The sequence below is a fragment of the Monodelphis domestica genome, chromosome 7, assembly GCF_027887165.1.
Source record: "Monodelphis domestica isolate mMonDom1 chromosome 7, mMonDom1.pri, whole genome shotgun sequence".
Lineage (NCBI taxonomy): Eukaryota > Metazoa > Chordata > Mammalia > Didelphimorphia > Didelphidae > Monodelphis > Monodelphis domestica.
Genome location: NC_077233.1, coordinates 127,749,198 through 127,766,226, shown reverse-complemented (window position 1 = coordinate 127,766,226; position 17,029 = coordinate 127,749,198). Strand labels below are relative to the sequence as shown.

Below are 17,029 nucleotides of genomic sequence, written 5' to 3'. Positions count from 1 at the left end.
AAGGACTCTTGGATTCATTGTTCACATGTAAAATGGGAACCTTCTATTGACACTGAGTGATTGTATCCTGTTGCTGCTTATTTGTTTTAAGATTTCATTTTGTGTTTTTAAGTTTACATATTGATCTAAAATATTCTGTTACATAATATCACTTTCAGTTACTATGTTTTGGGCTATTAGCTATATGTTCTATTACATTGTCTTTATTTGTACCTTCCTCCTATGACTGGACCGAAGATAATACCCATAGACAAGTTGCTTATAATTTTGGGATTTATGGTACTTCTTAGAATCTGCATTAGCTATTGTACTATTGTTTATAACAAGATTTTACTTGGTGAAAAAATTATATACACTCACACCATGGATCATGGCCAAATTAGAAAGGAAATGGAGCTCACTTTTGAGTGAGAAACCTTTGTGTTGTGTCTGTTTGGTTGAAACATCATCCCATGGAATGTGAATTATGAATTCCTGATTTTCTATTATTGTTGTTATTGTTGTTTTCTTTATATTTGCAATAGGATATTTGGGGGTTTTTCTTTCTTATTATTTTTTTTGTATTTGAGTACACAGAATCAGTATTACTGTTTTTTATTCTGAAGGATAAGTTTACAATATTTATTAACCCTAATACCATACTCAAAAGCTTTAGACTATGGAAGCCTGCCATTGGTTGTTTAGTTTTATGGGACTTTAGCTAATAATGTGTCTGATTTCAGAAGAAGGGATCACAAAAGAACCACTGCACAGTACAAAGAAGCATTTTAGGGTCAAGGAGACCAACAATCCCTGTGGGATTGATGAGGATCTGCCCCAAGATAAAGGGCTTGATTTGAGGTTTGAGGAAGCAGCTACTTGACAAATTCAGATGATAGACTTCCCCATGCCAAGTTTCTATGAGTACCTTAGTCTGGATTTCACTTTGGCTTCCAGTTCTCTGAGATTGAAGGTAAAATCAGACTAGGGAATCATACTTCCCTTTTACCTAAAAACCTAGTCCTTTCTCTTTTATACTATGGCAATTTTCTGTAGTCCTGGTTGCCAATGGGTAAGTGCAATATTGCTGCAATTGTCCTGCAGCCTTGTAAAACGTTAGTCACTTTAATTGGGCCTTGCTGGTGATTCAAGGACCTGTTATGGTTTTCATTTTTACTCATAATTTTATACACATAAGATTTTAAGATACATTTTATTCAGATTTAATTTCCTCTCTTCTATTGGAGTTTTGGTTTTCTTTTGAGAATTGATTCATATACCCCATAACTCAGCCATGTATTCTAGAGTGATTCTAGTGTTGGTCAACACTCTTCTCAGGGGGGATTGTACAATTATCCTAAAATCCAAAGTTTAAGATCTTTTAAAGCAATTTTAGGAAAATTGCCAACACAATCAAGAAAGCGGTTCTTTTGGAGAAGGTGCCATAAGGATGCCTGCAGAAACCACACACTACATCAAGAGATGCAAAGTGAACTTTGGGATATAATGAACTGAAGAGGGCTGAACATATCATTTATTCTGAATATAAACTCTTTTGCCAAAGGGGAGTGCCCCCCTAACTGGCATTTTGTCAATGCATATATCAATCATTTTTGTTTTCTTTCTCTTTTCTTTCTCTCTTTTCCCCAAATTTTTGTAATTCCCTCTAGGTAAAGTACAATATTTTATAAACCTCTAGTAAGACAATCTTTAGATGTATAAACTGGTTATGTGAAATGATTCATAGGGAGACTAGGCATGTTAATCTCCCAAAGACCCAAAATGGGGAGCTTTTAACACGCTTGTCTCCCAATAGAATCACAGGGGGATTGTCGGGAGCAAATTTCTCTCTCTCTCTAGTGCTGCCTTTTTTTTAATATCATCTCTCAGTGGCCTGGAGGTCAAATACCACTGAATAATTTCAGGTATAGACAAGCCCTCAGGAAAAGGAAATTAAGGAACCAAGGAACCAATGAGACAGGAAACTGATTCTACAGCTACTGCCCCCCTGGGCAGCCTAAACAAATTAAGAAACTATGATTGGCTCCTGAGGTGTGACATGTGAGAGGTGGAGAAAAATGCTTATAAGGGGAGACCCGGCAAGAAGTAAGGGTCTTTGGTATGCGCATGGAGGAGCTGAGGGGACCCTTGTCAGAGTTTAGCTATAGGCCCATTATAGTAAAGCTAAGTATTTCCTCTCTTTACTACTATTACTACTACTACCACTACTACTACTACTACCACTACTACTACTACTACTTTTACTACTACTACTTTAATTGAATAAAGTTTTTAAGCTACTACAAGCCTCATAATCTTAATTATTACAATGATCTTCCTCATCTTTTCTGAGGTCAGTGATGGGTAATCTTTAAGAGATGGAATGCCAGGTCACAGCCCCACCCCCACCCACCCCAGACCAAGTGTCATGCCCATGCTTCCCCCCACTGAGTGCCAGGCTTACACTGCCTACCCCTCTCACCCCACCCACGGGAGGGATGATACACTTCCACTGTACTGCTGAGGAGGGGGGTGGGTGATGTAACCAGGCTTGGGGAGAGGGAGAGGTGAGGAGTGCAAACACTCTACTCCCCTCTAGTTATGTGACCCATGATCCCCTCAAACCTAGCTCCTCTCCAAAGTGGAAATTGAGGGGACTTTGAAAATTTTAAAGTACACCCTCTTTAGCCAGTATTCAATGAATCAGAAGTAATTTCAAATGCAACACTTTATAGAGAGAAAGAAAAAGCCAGAAAAAGAAAAGCAAAAAAGCTCTGGCTTATAGGAAGACCTCTTATTTATAGGAAAATATAGCCCTCAATTTAAATGGCATCATCTTGATACATTCACCCCATCACCCATGTCCCAGCCTTCCTGAATCGAGTATCCTCTAAATGAACCTTTTTAGCAAATAGTCAAGGGTTTGAAGTCAGGTTTTAATTTGAATGCAGGGCTGATTGGGAGATTGCTACCTTCTAGAACTTCTAGCACATTTTTCTCCCTCAGGCTCAGGTAGGTACCCCTTTGAATGCAACTTGAAAAGACTGCCTCAGGGGCTTATGAATACAAATTAAAACAGCTCATGTTTGCTTGTTAAAGAAACTGTGGAATAGCTGAAGAGGCTATTAGCCTCACTTTGCATTCATAAAACTTATTCCTAAATCACTAGACTACAGTTTTGACCATTTTAAAAATACAAACTCAAAAGACACATCCCCAAATCCCAAAAATACTTTGTATAGTAAAGACACAGGTTGCTTCTGATAGTAAAGACATAAGTTGTTTCTGTCTCACTCAGGCCAAAGGTAATTAAGAGGCCACTGTATTCTGAATGGGGTGGGGATAATCTTCTCCTGCAAGAGAAGCTGTCTTGAAGAACTGCTTACTAACTCCTACTGGGGAGAGGGAGAGGAGAGCAAGCCCAGCTGCTCCTTCCAATGGTCTTCTAGTTAGGAACTCTGAAAAACTCTGTGCTGCAGGGACAGGCACACTGCTGTGAAGATAATTTTAGGATTGTGACTTAAAATCTAGATTTAATTGGCTGCCAGGGGAAATCCCAAATAAAATACCCAATTCGGTCTGGAAATTTATGGTAATTTAATTAACATAGAGGGAAGGAATTTAAGGAGGTTAAAGGATATAGGATTTCTCCTGCCTGGCCTGTGCCAGGGGAGTTTAAAATCCCTGCCTATAGGTCTCTGAAGAAGATTAGAGGCTTCTAAGAGGATAAAGTTGGAAAGTAAAGGAGGAAAACTCAACCAGAAACTCACCACCGAACCGGACAATAGCTTGTAGCCATGCTAAGATGCCAAAAAGCCCAGTTGCCACCAGCCAACTCTCCACCACCAGAAAGGTGCCCAAGAGAGGAAGTGAGCCAAATATATAGACCCTTCACTCTTGTGTCTCCTCCTCTAAATGCCCATTCTTTCTAGTTCTCATCTTCTTTAATTAGATTATATCTTTAGAGTTACTTAACACTTCTTTATTAAGTTCACCTTTTGTGAGTTACTTAACCTTTTTATGATTAATTTAACCCTTATAGTTACTTAACACCTTTTTGTATTAAGATCTTAAAATAGACTTAGCTTAAAGTTCTAGCTTCACTATAAGGTAAGAGTTAAGTATCTTCATTGTTCAATCAGGAGATTACAACTTATCTTCCCCTAAAGTATGGTCTAAGTAGGGTGTAGTAATTTAGAGTTCCCAAGACATTCCTGATTTTGTTAAAGTATTTTGTTAAGTATCTTCATTGTTACAATCAGGAAATAGCTAAATCCAATCTTCACACTGGGTTCTTGGCATGTGTGTCTAGAGAGGTCTATGTATGCCATCTTTGGGACACATGTCATAGGTTCACTATCACAGTCCTAGGCGAAATTTTCATCTAACTAGGAACTCAAACCCATCATTTGCTTCCTCCATGAGGCTTTGTTAAATATCTTACATTTTCCTTTTTTCTTTTAACAACTTGCTTCAAATTTATTTTAGAAGGCAACAAAGATGGATTAAAGTTAAATAAGAAATCAATGTAAGGTAATAAAAGGTTTGAAATGATGGACTACTGAATTTGCATACCCAGTTAATTAATGTTGCATATGTAAAATGTTAATAGCACTGAGTCTGTTTAGCTACTCCTCCCTGGCTTAAGAGCAAGATGGCTACCCTTAGGCCTGGGGTTCACTGAAAAACACAATCTGACTTCTTTGTTAAACAAAAGTAGATTTATTAAAGTTGGTATTTAGGAGTTTGGGAAGGATGGTGGGCTAGGAAGGTCCCTAATATTTTACTAATCTTTCTGTCCCAGTTCCCTCTGATCCTTGTGGATCTATTCGGCCTCCAGCCAAGCTAGAGCTATTCTGCTTCACTATCTCTGTCCAATGTTTCTACCTAACTACCTAAGCTATGCCCACCAACAAAAGTCTCTGCTGTAGTACAAATCAAATAGTTGGATAAGAAACCAAATGTCCAGACAGATCCAGTCGCTCAAAGTTCAGGATGATTTTAGCAGAAGTAATCAGCACATTGTATGTATCAAGATGATATCACATAGTCTTCAAGGTGTTTAAAGATGTCTCTGGTATAAACAAAATCTCTGGCTGAAGCTCACAGGACAATGGGATTCAAAGTAAGAGGTTTGAGATGTGAGTAGAGAGTTCAGTCCACCAGCTCCAACTGAAAGGCTCACTCTTCTCTCCCCCTCCTCCTGGCAATCCCCTAACTGTCACAACACAGAATTCCAAATTCTTCTCTTGCATTCTGTCCCTTTTATAATATAATATAATATAATATAATATAATATAATATAATATAATATAATATAATATAATATAATATAATATAATATAATATAATATAATATGATATGATATGATATGATATGATATGATATGATATGATATGATATGATACGATACAATACAATACAATATAATATGTTATAATATATATATTATATATATTATAATATAATGTAATATAATAAAATATATTATATTTTATATAGTGAAGCCTTTTAGCCAAATCTGTTTTCTCTCTCTCTGCCACACTACCTTTTCTTCATTCTTATATTCCTGTCTTTCACATATTTATTATTTTTCTTTGAATGGCAGAATCAAATACATTCACTTAATTAACTTGGTTTAATTTGATTCAATTTAATTTGACTTGATTCAATTAAGTTTAATCATACTTATTTTGTTTATTTTTTATGCTTATTTAATATTGCCTGCATTTTTTATGCTAGTCAAGTAGATGGCACCGTACTGGCCTATGGGCTCTTTGGCCAGGGGGCAGGGCTAAGAAGAGAACCTTGAACATTTTAATTGAGGAGTTAGGATGGGGGAGGTATCACACATTCCCAGAATGGTTTTATCAGGGGAGGAAGCAAGCACTGGGAGGTTAAAGGAAAGATTTTCCTAAATGGGGCTAGTTGCCATCAGATCTATACAGAAAAAGCAAATTGGTATCAGCCAAGGCACAGTGAAAAGGCAGAGTGGGAGCAGAGCATCCCCACAGAGGTTTGGGTCCGAGTGGGGATTTGACAGGAGTGGGGTCGTTCTTGGCCACAGCCAGAGTGTGGAGGTCTTGGCTGGACAATCATGGTCCTCTTTAGATCTAGATGCCATGAAATGATGAAATAAGGTATTTGAGAGTGTGGGTAGAATGTTTAAAAACAAGAATTTAATTGGACACACTGTTTTAAAGCAAATAATAACATGTTGCTTCCCCTTTTAACCTTGGTTGTATTGGTTTTGTTTGTACAGTTTTAAATGTAATATGATAAAAATTACTTATGTTACATCTCATAATGTTATCTATTTCTCATTTGGTCATAAATTATTTTATCTGGTCATAAATTCTTCCTTTATCAATAAATTGAACTAAAAGGCAAACTATTCCATGCTCAACATCAACAACATGGAAATAGGTACTGATCAAGGACACATGTAATACCCAGTAGAATTGCGTGTCAGCTACAGGAAGGGGTGGGGGGAGGGGAAGTGAGGGAAAGAATATGATTCTTGTAACCAAGGAATAATGTAAATTGACTAAATAAAATTTAAAAAAAACAACAACTATTCTATCCTTCCTTAATTTAGTTGAGGTATCACACTAGGTATAAGTCCTATGTCCATTTGGACCTAATCTTAGTAGAGCTTATGACATACTAGAGTGAATTGTCTGATTTTAAACAAGGTGAAAGTCTATGCTTTCTATGATGTAGACTGGAACTCCATATGAATGCCTTTCCACATTTCTTGCATTCATAAGGTTTCTCCTCAGTGTGCATTTTCTGATGTCAAACAAGTTTGGTACTTTTTTGGCATGTCCTTCTGCATTGCTTGCATTCTTTATTCCCCAGTATGGATTCTCTGAGGTAGAGCAAGACTGGAGCTCCATATGTATGTCTTTCCACATTTCTTACATTCATAAGGTTTTTCCCCAGTGTGCATTCTCTGATGTCAAACAAAACTGGAACTCTGACTAAATGTCTTTCCACATTTCTTGCATTCATAAGGTTTCTCCCCAGTGTGCATTCTCTGATGTCTAGAAAGTTTGGCACTATTTTGGAATGTCTTTCCACATTGCTTGCATTCATAAAGTTTCTCCCCAGTGTGCATTCTCTCATGGACAACAAGATTGGATCTCCAACTAAATGTCTTTCCACAATCCTTGCATTCATAGGGTTTCTTGCCAGTGTGGATTCTCTGATGGCCAACAAGATGGAATCTCCTACTAAATGTCTTTCCACGTTGTTTGCATTCATAAGGTTTCTCTCTAGTGTGTATTCTCTGATGTCCAGCAAGACTTGACCTGTGTATAAAAGTCTTTTCACAATGATTACAATCATTGGACTTTTCCAGAGTTCATTCTTTGATGTTCAGTAAGGGATGAATTTTGAGATTCAACACAGAATTCTCTGCAGGCTAAGTTATGGGGACGATCACTCACAAATCCAAATCTTTGTCCATTTCTTCCACAGAATGGCTCACCTCTGTTGGAGCTGCCTTCATTTCAGGTCTGATCTCTCCTTCTGGGCAGCAACTCCTCAGGCCTTCTTTCTCCAGCATCCACGGGGCTTCCCTCTGTTCCAAAGCCCCACAGAGAGCAGGTTCTGGACATTCTCCAGCATGACCTCCCTGTACAGCTCCTTCTGGGGAGGGGTCAAGAGATGCCACTCCTCCTAGGTGAAGTCCATAACCACATCTTTGAATGTTACCACCTTCTGGGCTGTGAGAATCTGTCACTCTCAAAGGCCATCCCCTCTGATTCCAGGTTCCCATTTATTGGGCATAGCATACAGGTGGCTCCATGGCCAGCTAAGGAGGCAAGGAAGGAAAATCTTTGAAAGGGGAGGAGGGGTCAACTGGGTGGACATCAGCCTTGAGGACATCAGTTGAGTAATAGTGGCTCCACTTCTTCTTGGAAAGAGACTGAGAGGGTGATTGTTCTTCCCTTTTCTCTCAAATCAGCCTTGGAGAGTTTGTGGAAGATTTATAACATCTAAATCTGATCTAAAGAGCTGTTTGGATCAGAGAGAAGGAGAGCTTACTGAGCTGCTACTAAGAGTTTCTCTAGGCCCACCAGAGAACAGCTGCTTAGAGAAACTTCCAACTCAGATAATCAGAATTGATCTTTAGCCAGATGATAGGAGGATCTCTATAATGTTAAGTTACTATTTGTTTTTGGAAATAGGTTTAGTAAGATAGAATTATAATTTAGTTAGTCAGTATAGATATAAGAAAGATTGTCATTTGGTAATCATTGAAAAATTCCCATGAGGGAAAGATTTGGTGGGAAACTTATATAGAATAATTAGTTAATAGGGAATCCTTTATAAATACTTGCTTTCCAATGGGTTCAAATCAAGAAAACATGTAATGCCCAGTGGATTTATGCGTCGGCTATGGGGGAGGGGGGAGGAAAAGAAAATGATCTATGTCTTTAATGAATAATGCTTGGAAATGATCAAATAAAATATAAAAAAATAAAATAAAATAAAGTGGTAACTATGAAAAAAAATAAAAAAAAATAAATACTTGCTTTCCTTTAACATTCCCTTTATATAATTATTTAATAGTTACAATAAATAAGTTTGTTTGTTTGTTTTTTATAATTGGCCTGAAAAAGATTTTTCTACAACTCACTGACAGCCATATTTTTCCAATGTTCAAATTTGAGAACCCATTCACACCAGATACAACTATTAGTATCATCAATATGCCAATAACTAATAACCCTTTGCAACAACTGAAGAGTCTGTTTTCAAACCTTATTGAGAATTTCTCTTAAAAGTATTAGTAAAGTATCTTAAATATAATTGAATACATTTGTATAATCTCCCCTAATCTACTTTCTTGTAATGTTCTCCTTTCTTCAACAACTTAACTTTTAAACAGGTGAGTTTATATACCTTGTTTCCATTTCTTTACCATGAATCCATTCCTAAGTATCCTCTGCATTTTGATTCAGTCCTGACATATATTAAAATCAAAACTAAACTTGTTTTGGGGCTGTAATATAGGCACAAGTTTATCCAGGTCATTCCTCATTAAGTAAACATTGAGTACTATCAGATGACTACAATAAGATTATAAATTTAGATGAATAGGCTCCCCAAATTTCCCTACCAAATGGAGCTTAAAATTTTTCATTTTCAAATGCTTAACTTAGTCTATCCTTTTGATAAAATTGATTTATTTTTCTAATACTTCAATAACATTTTTCTTCAAAAAGAAATATCTGCCCCCCACCTCCCTGCTCTTCTCCACTTTCAACAATCTTCTTGCTTCAGGATACACCTATTAATTCCAGAGGGCAGAGAGTAGTCACCTAGCTAGATTTCAGGAAGCTATAGTTCTGGTCTTTTAAACACTTGAGTTTGTTCTCTTGCAATTCTTTTTCTGTGCATTTTGCAAAACTTTATTTATATTTGCTTTGCTTTACTTTAGATGTGGTCATGGCAGAAACATGATAGAAACTTCTGAAATTCTGAAAAAGATATTTATATTTAGCATACTGCCAACATGAACATTTTAATTTATTTATCTAGATCAGGTATCTAGAAAGTCTCACATTCATTAGACAATTATCCATTTCACTTTAACTGGATATAGCTTCATAAATATTTAAATTTTTTCTAAGCAATTTAGAATGTAAAGCAATTCAGCCATTTCAGTAGGAAAATTTTTCATTATAATGATTTAATGAAGTTGATACATGAAATCATACCTGAAGTCGAGCATTCATGAGCATAAACTCCTGCTGCTGTTTCATATTTTCATTCATATGCTTTGAAAAAAGAAATCCCATTTTAATCTAAAATGGAGAAAAGATAAGATTCTTATTAAATATTCAATTCTTCTAGCATTATCTATTCTTTGCCTTTAACCATATATTTGATTTCAGGTTTTTCTTCCATGTTATTAAGGAATTGAAGAACTTTAAAGATCTTTTGATCCCATCTGTAATACCATCTTTTGATTCCTCATCTGTAATACCAAATTTATACTAGATAATCTCTATGGTTCCTTCCCACTCTAACTCCCTAGGATTCCAATATACTGCACTCCCCTCCCCCATGTTTCCAAATTCTAGAAGGGCAGGGACACGTTGACAAATTATGACAAGGTAGACAAAGGGGGAACATAGAACCTGCACACTGAGGACTCCAGCATTCCAGAAGAATCCCTCAAACGTGTGCATGCTCCTTATTCCTATTGGCAACAAAACCCAAAACATACAAAGGGAGAAGCTCCCAGACCCCAATAAATATGCCAACCCTGATCCATAGGGTGTGGAAGCTGCCACTCTGCAGTGGAAGTTGCCACCCTACAGCAGAAGCTGCTACTCTACAGCGGAGCTGCTATTCCAAACTATCAGCTCCAAAGAGGCTATTCCACCAGTTAGTAGGATATTATACCACTATAAACCTATTTTTCTTCAAATAAATTAAGTCACCTAGCTATGGGTCAAAGGTTGGCACAGTGGAACAATGGGTCTAGAATGAGGAAAGGTGGAATTCAAAACTGTTCTCAGACACTTAACGTCTGTTTGCCTCAGTTTCCTCAATTCTAAGATAAAATAGTATCTACTTCCCAGTGTTCTGAGGATCAAGTGAGATAATATTTGTAAAGTACTTAGTTCAGTGTCTAGCACACAAGAAATTAAATAAATGCATGTTCTATTCCCTTCTCCCTTTGTCTGGCGTGTAGATGGGACAGCTCCGAGTACCCTAAAGTTCATTTTGAAAGGGTGGGAATTGGGTTCTACTATGGCCCAAGGTAGGTACTCCTGCTACTATGCTGCCAAATAGTAACAGCCCCAAGTCCTACTGCCAATCAAGTTGTAGTAAATTGCCTATAAGCAATGAGACATAACTATTTGTCTTCATCCAAAGTGAGGACAGTGCTTAAGATTAGTCTGTACTGTCTAGATTTTTAACAGAAAGATAACAGAACAGCAGTGTGGGTGGCAATGTTTTATTTAGAGTCAGAAGACTTGAGAGCCTTCTCCTTTTTACCTCCTACTCCAATCGTTACTTCCAGGAAGCTTTCTCCAATTAATCCCAATCCATTAAATTCAGAAAACCATTCAACCACTGAATGTTGTTCAACCTTCCTTTTCAAAGAGGCTCAATGACTTCGACTTGGATTTAAGTGAGGCAGTTACACATCATCCAAGTCCAGTGGCAAGACAACAGTCAGGTCAACTGGTGATTGGCTTGGAATGCTGTGGATGACTGACTTTTTTGTTATCTAAGTTCTAATTGCTCCATAGTGCCTGCTTCAGCCACTTCCATGGCTGTTGGAACAAACTGTTCTCATCTGCCCCTTTCACTAAGGAGAGTCTTTGCAATGCCTGGAGTAGTCAGGCCATGACTCCTCAATAGATTCAGGGCCTGTCAGCTCCCCTCAAACAGGTTTAGCCCCACAGCAGAGATGGTTGTGGTCACTGGGCATGCTATATTTTTTTGGAGCCACAGAGGACAGCTGGGTGGTATGTGTACACCAAAGGAGGAAAGCATCCCTGAAAAGGACTCAGCAAGCCCTCATACCAGAGGTACTAGTTTTCCCTGAACATCTGGTATATCCACGGAATAGTTTTTACTCAAATGTTATTTCTAGAAAATATAAAACACTATATAACTGGAAGCTACTGTTAAAAATCATAAACTGAAATATTTCTATGACCTTCAGTCACATCCCAACCTGTTTGCTCATCTGTAAAACAGGGGTCAATGTACTTTATGAGGCTGTAAAGATAAAACATAAGATCATAAATGTAAAGTGTTCTCCAGACTCATAAAGTGGCCCTATAAATGTTAACTCTTTTATAAAGTGAGATATAGGGGGCAGCACTTATTAGAAGACAAGTGGTAAAAGACCTGCCACATAACCTTGAATGTGATCAGAACTCTCAGAGGCAAAAAGCAATCTGACAGACAATACGGTACTTGCCTATCCGTGGGTAGTGAGTGCGATGCTGAAACAAAACTACATAAAAGGTCCCACGTAATCTAGACGCGATTAGGGTTTTAGGGTTGACAAGGGTTTTGGAGGTCACCTAGTCCAGTGCCTCTGTCCCTCATTTATCTGGGCGAGGAGGAAATGGGCGCTAAGAGGGGGGAAACCACTTCTTCAGGGTCACCCAGTTCTGCAACGAGCTCTCCATGTCTACCTCGCTACTACTTTGCCTACCCAGCTCCACATAGGCGAGGCCAGGTTACGGACATGCACAAGCATGCGCGCGTGCACCCCTCCACAGCCAACCCACGCTCCCAGATGCCCCACAACCCCCGCCCTACCAGCAAAGCCACAAGTTGCGATAGTGGCCCCTAGTGACGTAGAGGAGAGTGTTAAGCAGAAGTAGTCCCTGGGCAGTTGCAGAGCCCCAGGACCTGTTCGCTTTGCCCTTCCCCTAAATCCCCCCATAGCTGCTGGCGCTGCTTACGGAAGGGAGGAGGCTCCTAGATACTGCAGTCCCAGCGCCGGAAAAAGTGGCGAAAGTGCTGGCGGGAATATGGTTGAGTTTGGGAGGCAACATGAAGTGGGATGGGCCCGAGCAGGTCCAGTGGGTGGTTAAAGCTTTCTGTGGCCACGACCAATCAGAGCGCAGCTTGTGGTTCCTTAAAGGAATAGGCTCCCTCTTGGACCTGATTCTTATTCTGTAGTCTTCAATCCCTGCTGCTACTAGGCTTGGTGGCTTTTACTGCCACTTCCACCTGAGCACCTAAAGCACAGGAGAGAAGTGGCTAATCTTGACTTTTATATTTCAGTGGTATAGGTGAAGTTCACATTAATGGAACCAACATTTATTTATTAATCTATTGATTAATAAATGTACCTACTGGCCAGAACAGTCTTTCTTTTTTCTTTTCTTTTTCTTTTATTTAGTCAATTTAGAACATTATTCCTTAGTTACAAGAGTCATATTCTATCTCTCCCTCCCCTGCCTCCACACTTAGCATAGTCCACACGCAATTACACTGGGTATTACATGTGTCCTTGATCAGAATCCATTTCCATATTGTTGGTATTTGCACTAGGCATTTAGAGTCTACATCCCCAATCATATCTCCCTGGACCCATGTAGTCAAGCAGTTGTTTTTCTTCAGTGTTTCTACTCCCACAGTTTTTCCTCTGAATGTGGATAGTGTTCTTTCTCCTAGCTCCCTTGGAGTTGTTCAGGATCACTGCATTGCCACAATGGAGAAGTCCATTACATTGGATTGTGCCACAGTGTATCAGTCTCTGTGTACAATGTTCTCCTGGTTCTGCTCCTCTCACTCTGCATCAATTCCTGGAGGTCGTTCCAGATCCCATGGAATTCCTCCAGTTCATTATTTCTTTGAGCACAATAGTATTCCATCACCAATATATACCACAATTTGTTCAGCCATTCCCCAACTGAAGGGCATCCTCTCATTTTCCAATTTTTTGCCACCACAAAGAGTGCAGCTATGTGACAGAGGCTGGCACATAAGAAAAGTGCCAGCCTGAAGAGTGTGTGAAACTGATCACCTCAACAGGGTAGGGTCCCTAGGAGAGTGGAAGCTGGAGGAGAAGATTTTGGCTGATTGGTCTCAGGAGAAGCCAAAGAGAGGATATTGAAAAAGACTTTCTCCTGAGGGTTACTCACTTTTTCCTGCTGGTGACTGGAAATCTTTCCCCCCAACATTTTCCAATTGAAAAGACTATTGAAGAGGAAACCTGAGAAAGACATTTTAGATCTCTGCCCAACTTTACCTTAGCTCCTGTTGCCCTGAGTCTGAACTGTGGCCAAGGGGCAAAACCTAGCGTGAATCAACCTGCCTCTCTCTTAGGGGGCTCAGGCTGCCAAGGCCTGAGTTCCCCCCAAACTCAAAGAGAGAGGGAAAGGGGTTTTAGGTAGAGACAGGGACCCCCTTTTCCCATCTTCCTTTCCCATTCTTTTCCCTGCTAGTTATTCCTTAATATTACCCCAATTGAGTTGACATTAAAAGTTATCTTTTCTCCAAGCTGTGAATCAAGTGTGAGTGAACAGATCAAGGGGACACCCTTTGGTTTTGAATAGTGGAGGGGGGACAAAAGGGACAGAAGAATCTGGGAGAGCAGCATTAGCTAAGGAGGAAAGGCAAGAGGGAAAATCTTCAAACCCCCTCTCCTCTCTCTGAGCCAAACTTAAACATCAGCTGTCTCCACTGAACCCCACTTTGAGAAGGGAGATTCTCCACTCTTTCCCCCTCTTTAGACTGAAAGTCTTAACCCCTCTTATACAAATAAACTACCCCTCAAATACAGCTATGAATATTCTTGTACAGGTCTTTTTCCTTATTATCTCTTTGGTATAAACCCAGCAGTGCTATGGCTAGATCAAAGGGCAGACAGTCTTTTAACTCCCTTTGGGCATAGTTCCAAATTGCCCTCCAGAATGGTTGTATCAATTCAAAACTCCACCAGCAGTGCATTAATGTCCCTACTTTGCCACATCCCCTCCAGCATTCATTACTTTCCTTTGCTGTCATGTTAGTCAATCTGCTAGGTATGAGGTGATACCTCAGAGTTATTTTGGTTTGCATCTCTCTGATTATAAGAGATTTAGAACACTTTTTTATGTGCTTATTAATAGTTTTGATTTCTTTAACTGAAAATTGCCTATTCATCTCCCTTGCTCATTTATCAATTGGAGAACAGCTTGATTTTTTGTACAATTGATTTAGCTCTTTATAAATTTGAGTAATTAGACCTTTGTCAGAGGTTTTTGTTATGAAGATTGTTTCCCAAATTTGTTACTTCCCTTCTAATTTTGTTTACATTGGTTTTGTTTGTACAAAGCCTTTTTAATTTGATGTAACCAAAATTATTTATTTTACATTTTGTGATTTTTTCTAACTCTTGCTTGGTTTTAAAATCTTTCCCTTCCCAAAGATCTGACATGTATACTATTCTGTGTTCACCTAATTTACTTATAGTTTCCTTCTTTATGTTCAAGTCATTTACCCATTCTGAGTTTATCTTGGTGTAGGGTGTGAGATGTTGATCCATACCTAATCTCCCCCCTACTGTCTTCCAATTTTCCCAGCAGTTTTTATCAAATAGTGGGTTTTGGTCCCAAAAGCTGGGATCTTTGGGCTTATCATAGACTGTCTTGCTGAGGTCACTTACCCCAAGTCTATTCCACTGGTCCTCCTTTCTGTCTCTTAGCCAGTACCATATTGTTTTGATGACCACTGCTTTATAATATAGTTTAAGATCTAGTACTGCTAGGCCATCTTCCTTTGCAATTTTTTCCCCATTATTTCCCTGGATATCCTTGATCTTTTGTTCTTCCAAATGAACTTTCTTGTGTTTTTTTTCTAATTCAGTAAAAAAGTTTTTGGTAGTTCAATGGGTATAGCACCAAATAAGTAAATAAGTTTGGGCAGAATGGTCATTTTTATTATGTTAGCTCTTCCCACGAGCACTTAATGATTTTCTAATTGTTTAGATCTAGTTTTAGTTCCATGGAAACTGTTTTGTAGTTGTGTTCATATAGTTCCTATGTTTGTCTTGGTAGATAGATTCCCAAGTATTTTATATTGTCTAGGGTGATTTTAAATGGAATTTCTCTTTCTAATTCTTGCTGCTGAGATGTGTTAGAGACATATAGAAATGCTGATGACTTATGTGGGTTTATTTTGTATCCTGCAACTTTGCTAAAGTTGTTGATTATTTCCACTAGCTTTTTAGTTGATTCTCTAGGATTCCTTAAGTAGACCATCATATCCTCCACAAAGAGTGATAGCTTGGTCTCCTCATTGCCAATTTTAATACCTTTGATTTCTTTTTCTTCTCTAATTGCCACTGCTAGTGTTTCTAGTACAATGTTAAATAATAGAGGTGATAATGGGCATCCTTTTTTAACTCCTGATCTTATTGGGAATGCATCTAGTTCATCCCCATTGCAGATGATGTTGGCTGGTGATTTTAGATATATACTGTTTATTATTTTTAGGGAAGGCCCTTCTATTCATATACTTTCTAGTGTTTTCAATAGGAATGAGTGTTGTATTTTGTCAAAGGCTATTTTTTTACATCTATTGAGATAATAATGTGATTTTTGTTAGTTTGCTTGTTAATATGGTAAATTATGTGAATGGTTTTCCCAATATTGAACCATCCTTGCATTCCTGGTATAAATCCCACCTGATCATACCGAATAACCCTCCTAATCACATGCTGGAGTCTTTTTGCTAGTATCGTATTTAAGATTTTTTGCATCTATATTCATTAAGGAGATTGGTCTATAGTTTTATTTCTCTGTTTTTTTGCTGCCTGGCTTTGGAATCAGTACCATATTTGTGTCATGAAAGCAATTTGGTAGAACTCCCTCTTTGCTTATTATGTCAAATAGTTTGTATAGTATTGGGATTAGCTGTTCCTTGAATGTTTGATAGAATTCACTTGTGAATCCATCAGGCCCTGGCGATTTTTTCTTAGGGAGTTCTTTGATAGCTTGTTCAATTTCTTTTTCTGACATGGGATTATTTAAGAATTCAATTTCTTCTTCTGTTAATCTAGGCAATTTATATATTTGTAAATATTCAGCCATATCACCTAGTTTGCCGTATTTGTTGCCATATAACTGGGCAAAATGGTTTTTAATGATTGCCTTAATTTTCTCTTCATTAGAGGTGAGCTCTCCCTTTTCATCTATGATACTGTTAATTTGGTTTTCTTCTTTCCCTTTTTTTAATTAGATTGATCAATACTTTGTCTATTTTATTTGTTTTTTCAAAATACCAGCTTCTTGTCTTATTTATTAGTTCAATAGTTCTTTCACTTTTGATTTTATTAATTTCTCCCTTAATTTTTAGGATCTCTAGTTTGGTTTTCTTCTGGGGGGGTTAATTTGTTTGCTTTCAAGTTTTTTGATTTGCATGTCCAATTTATTGGCCTCTGCCCTCCCTAATTTGTTAATATATGAACTTAAAAATATAAATTTTCCCCTGAGTACTGCTTTGGCTGCATCCCATAGATTTTGAAAGGATGTCTCATCATTGTCATTTTCTTCAATGAAATTATTAATT

General features: G+C 38.1%; 1 protein-coding gene across 2 annotated transcripts in view; it reads right to left on the bottom strand.

Annotated features, from left to right (window-relative positions):
* The window catches only part of PLGRKT (plasminogen receptor with a C-terminal lysine), a 50,492-nt gene extending 37,954 nt beyond the window's left edge, over positions 1–12,538 (bottom strand). The window contains exons 1-2 of one of the 2 annotated variants that reach the window (XM_007499541.2): positions 12,433–12,538; positions 9,712–9,798 (exon numbers count right to left, since the gene is read on the bottom strand). In XM_007499541.2, coding sequence (XP_007499603.1) covers positions 9,712–9,798; positions 12,433–12,525 — 180 coding nt within the window. In that variant the 5' untranslated portion in view covers positions 12,526–12,538. Of the gene's footprint in view, positions 1–9,711; positions 9,799–12,286; positions 12,306–12,432 lie in introns of those variants that run through there. The other variant, XM_001365244.4, reaches the window with a different exon arrangement.
* Positions 12,539–17,029: the final 4,491 nt, after the last annotated feature.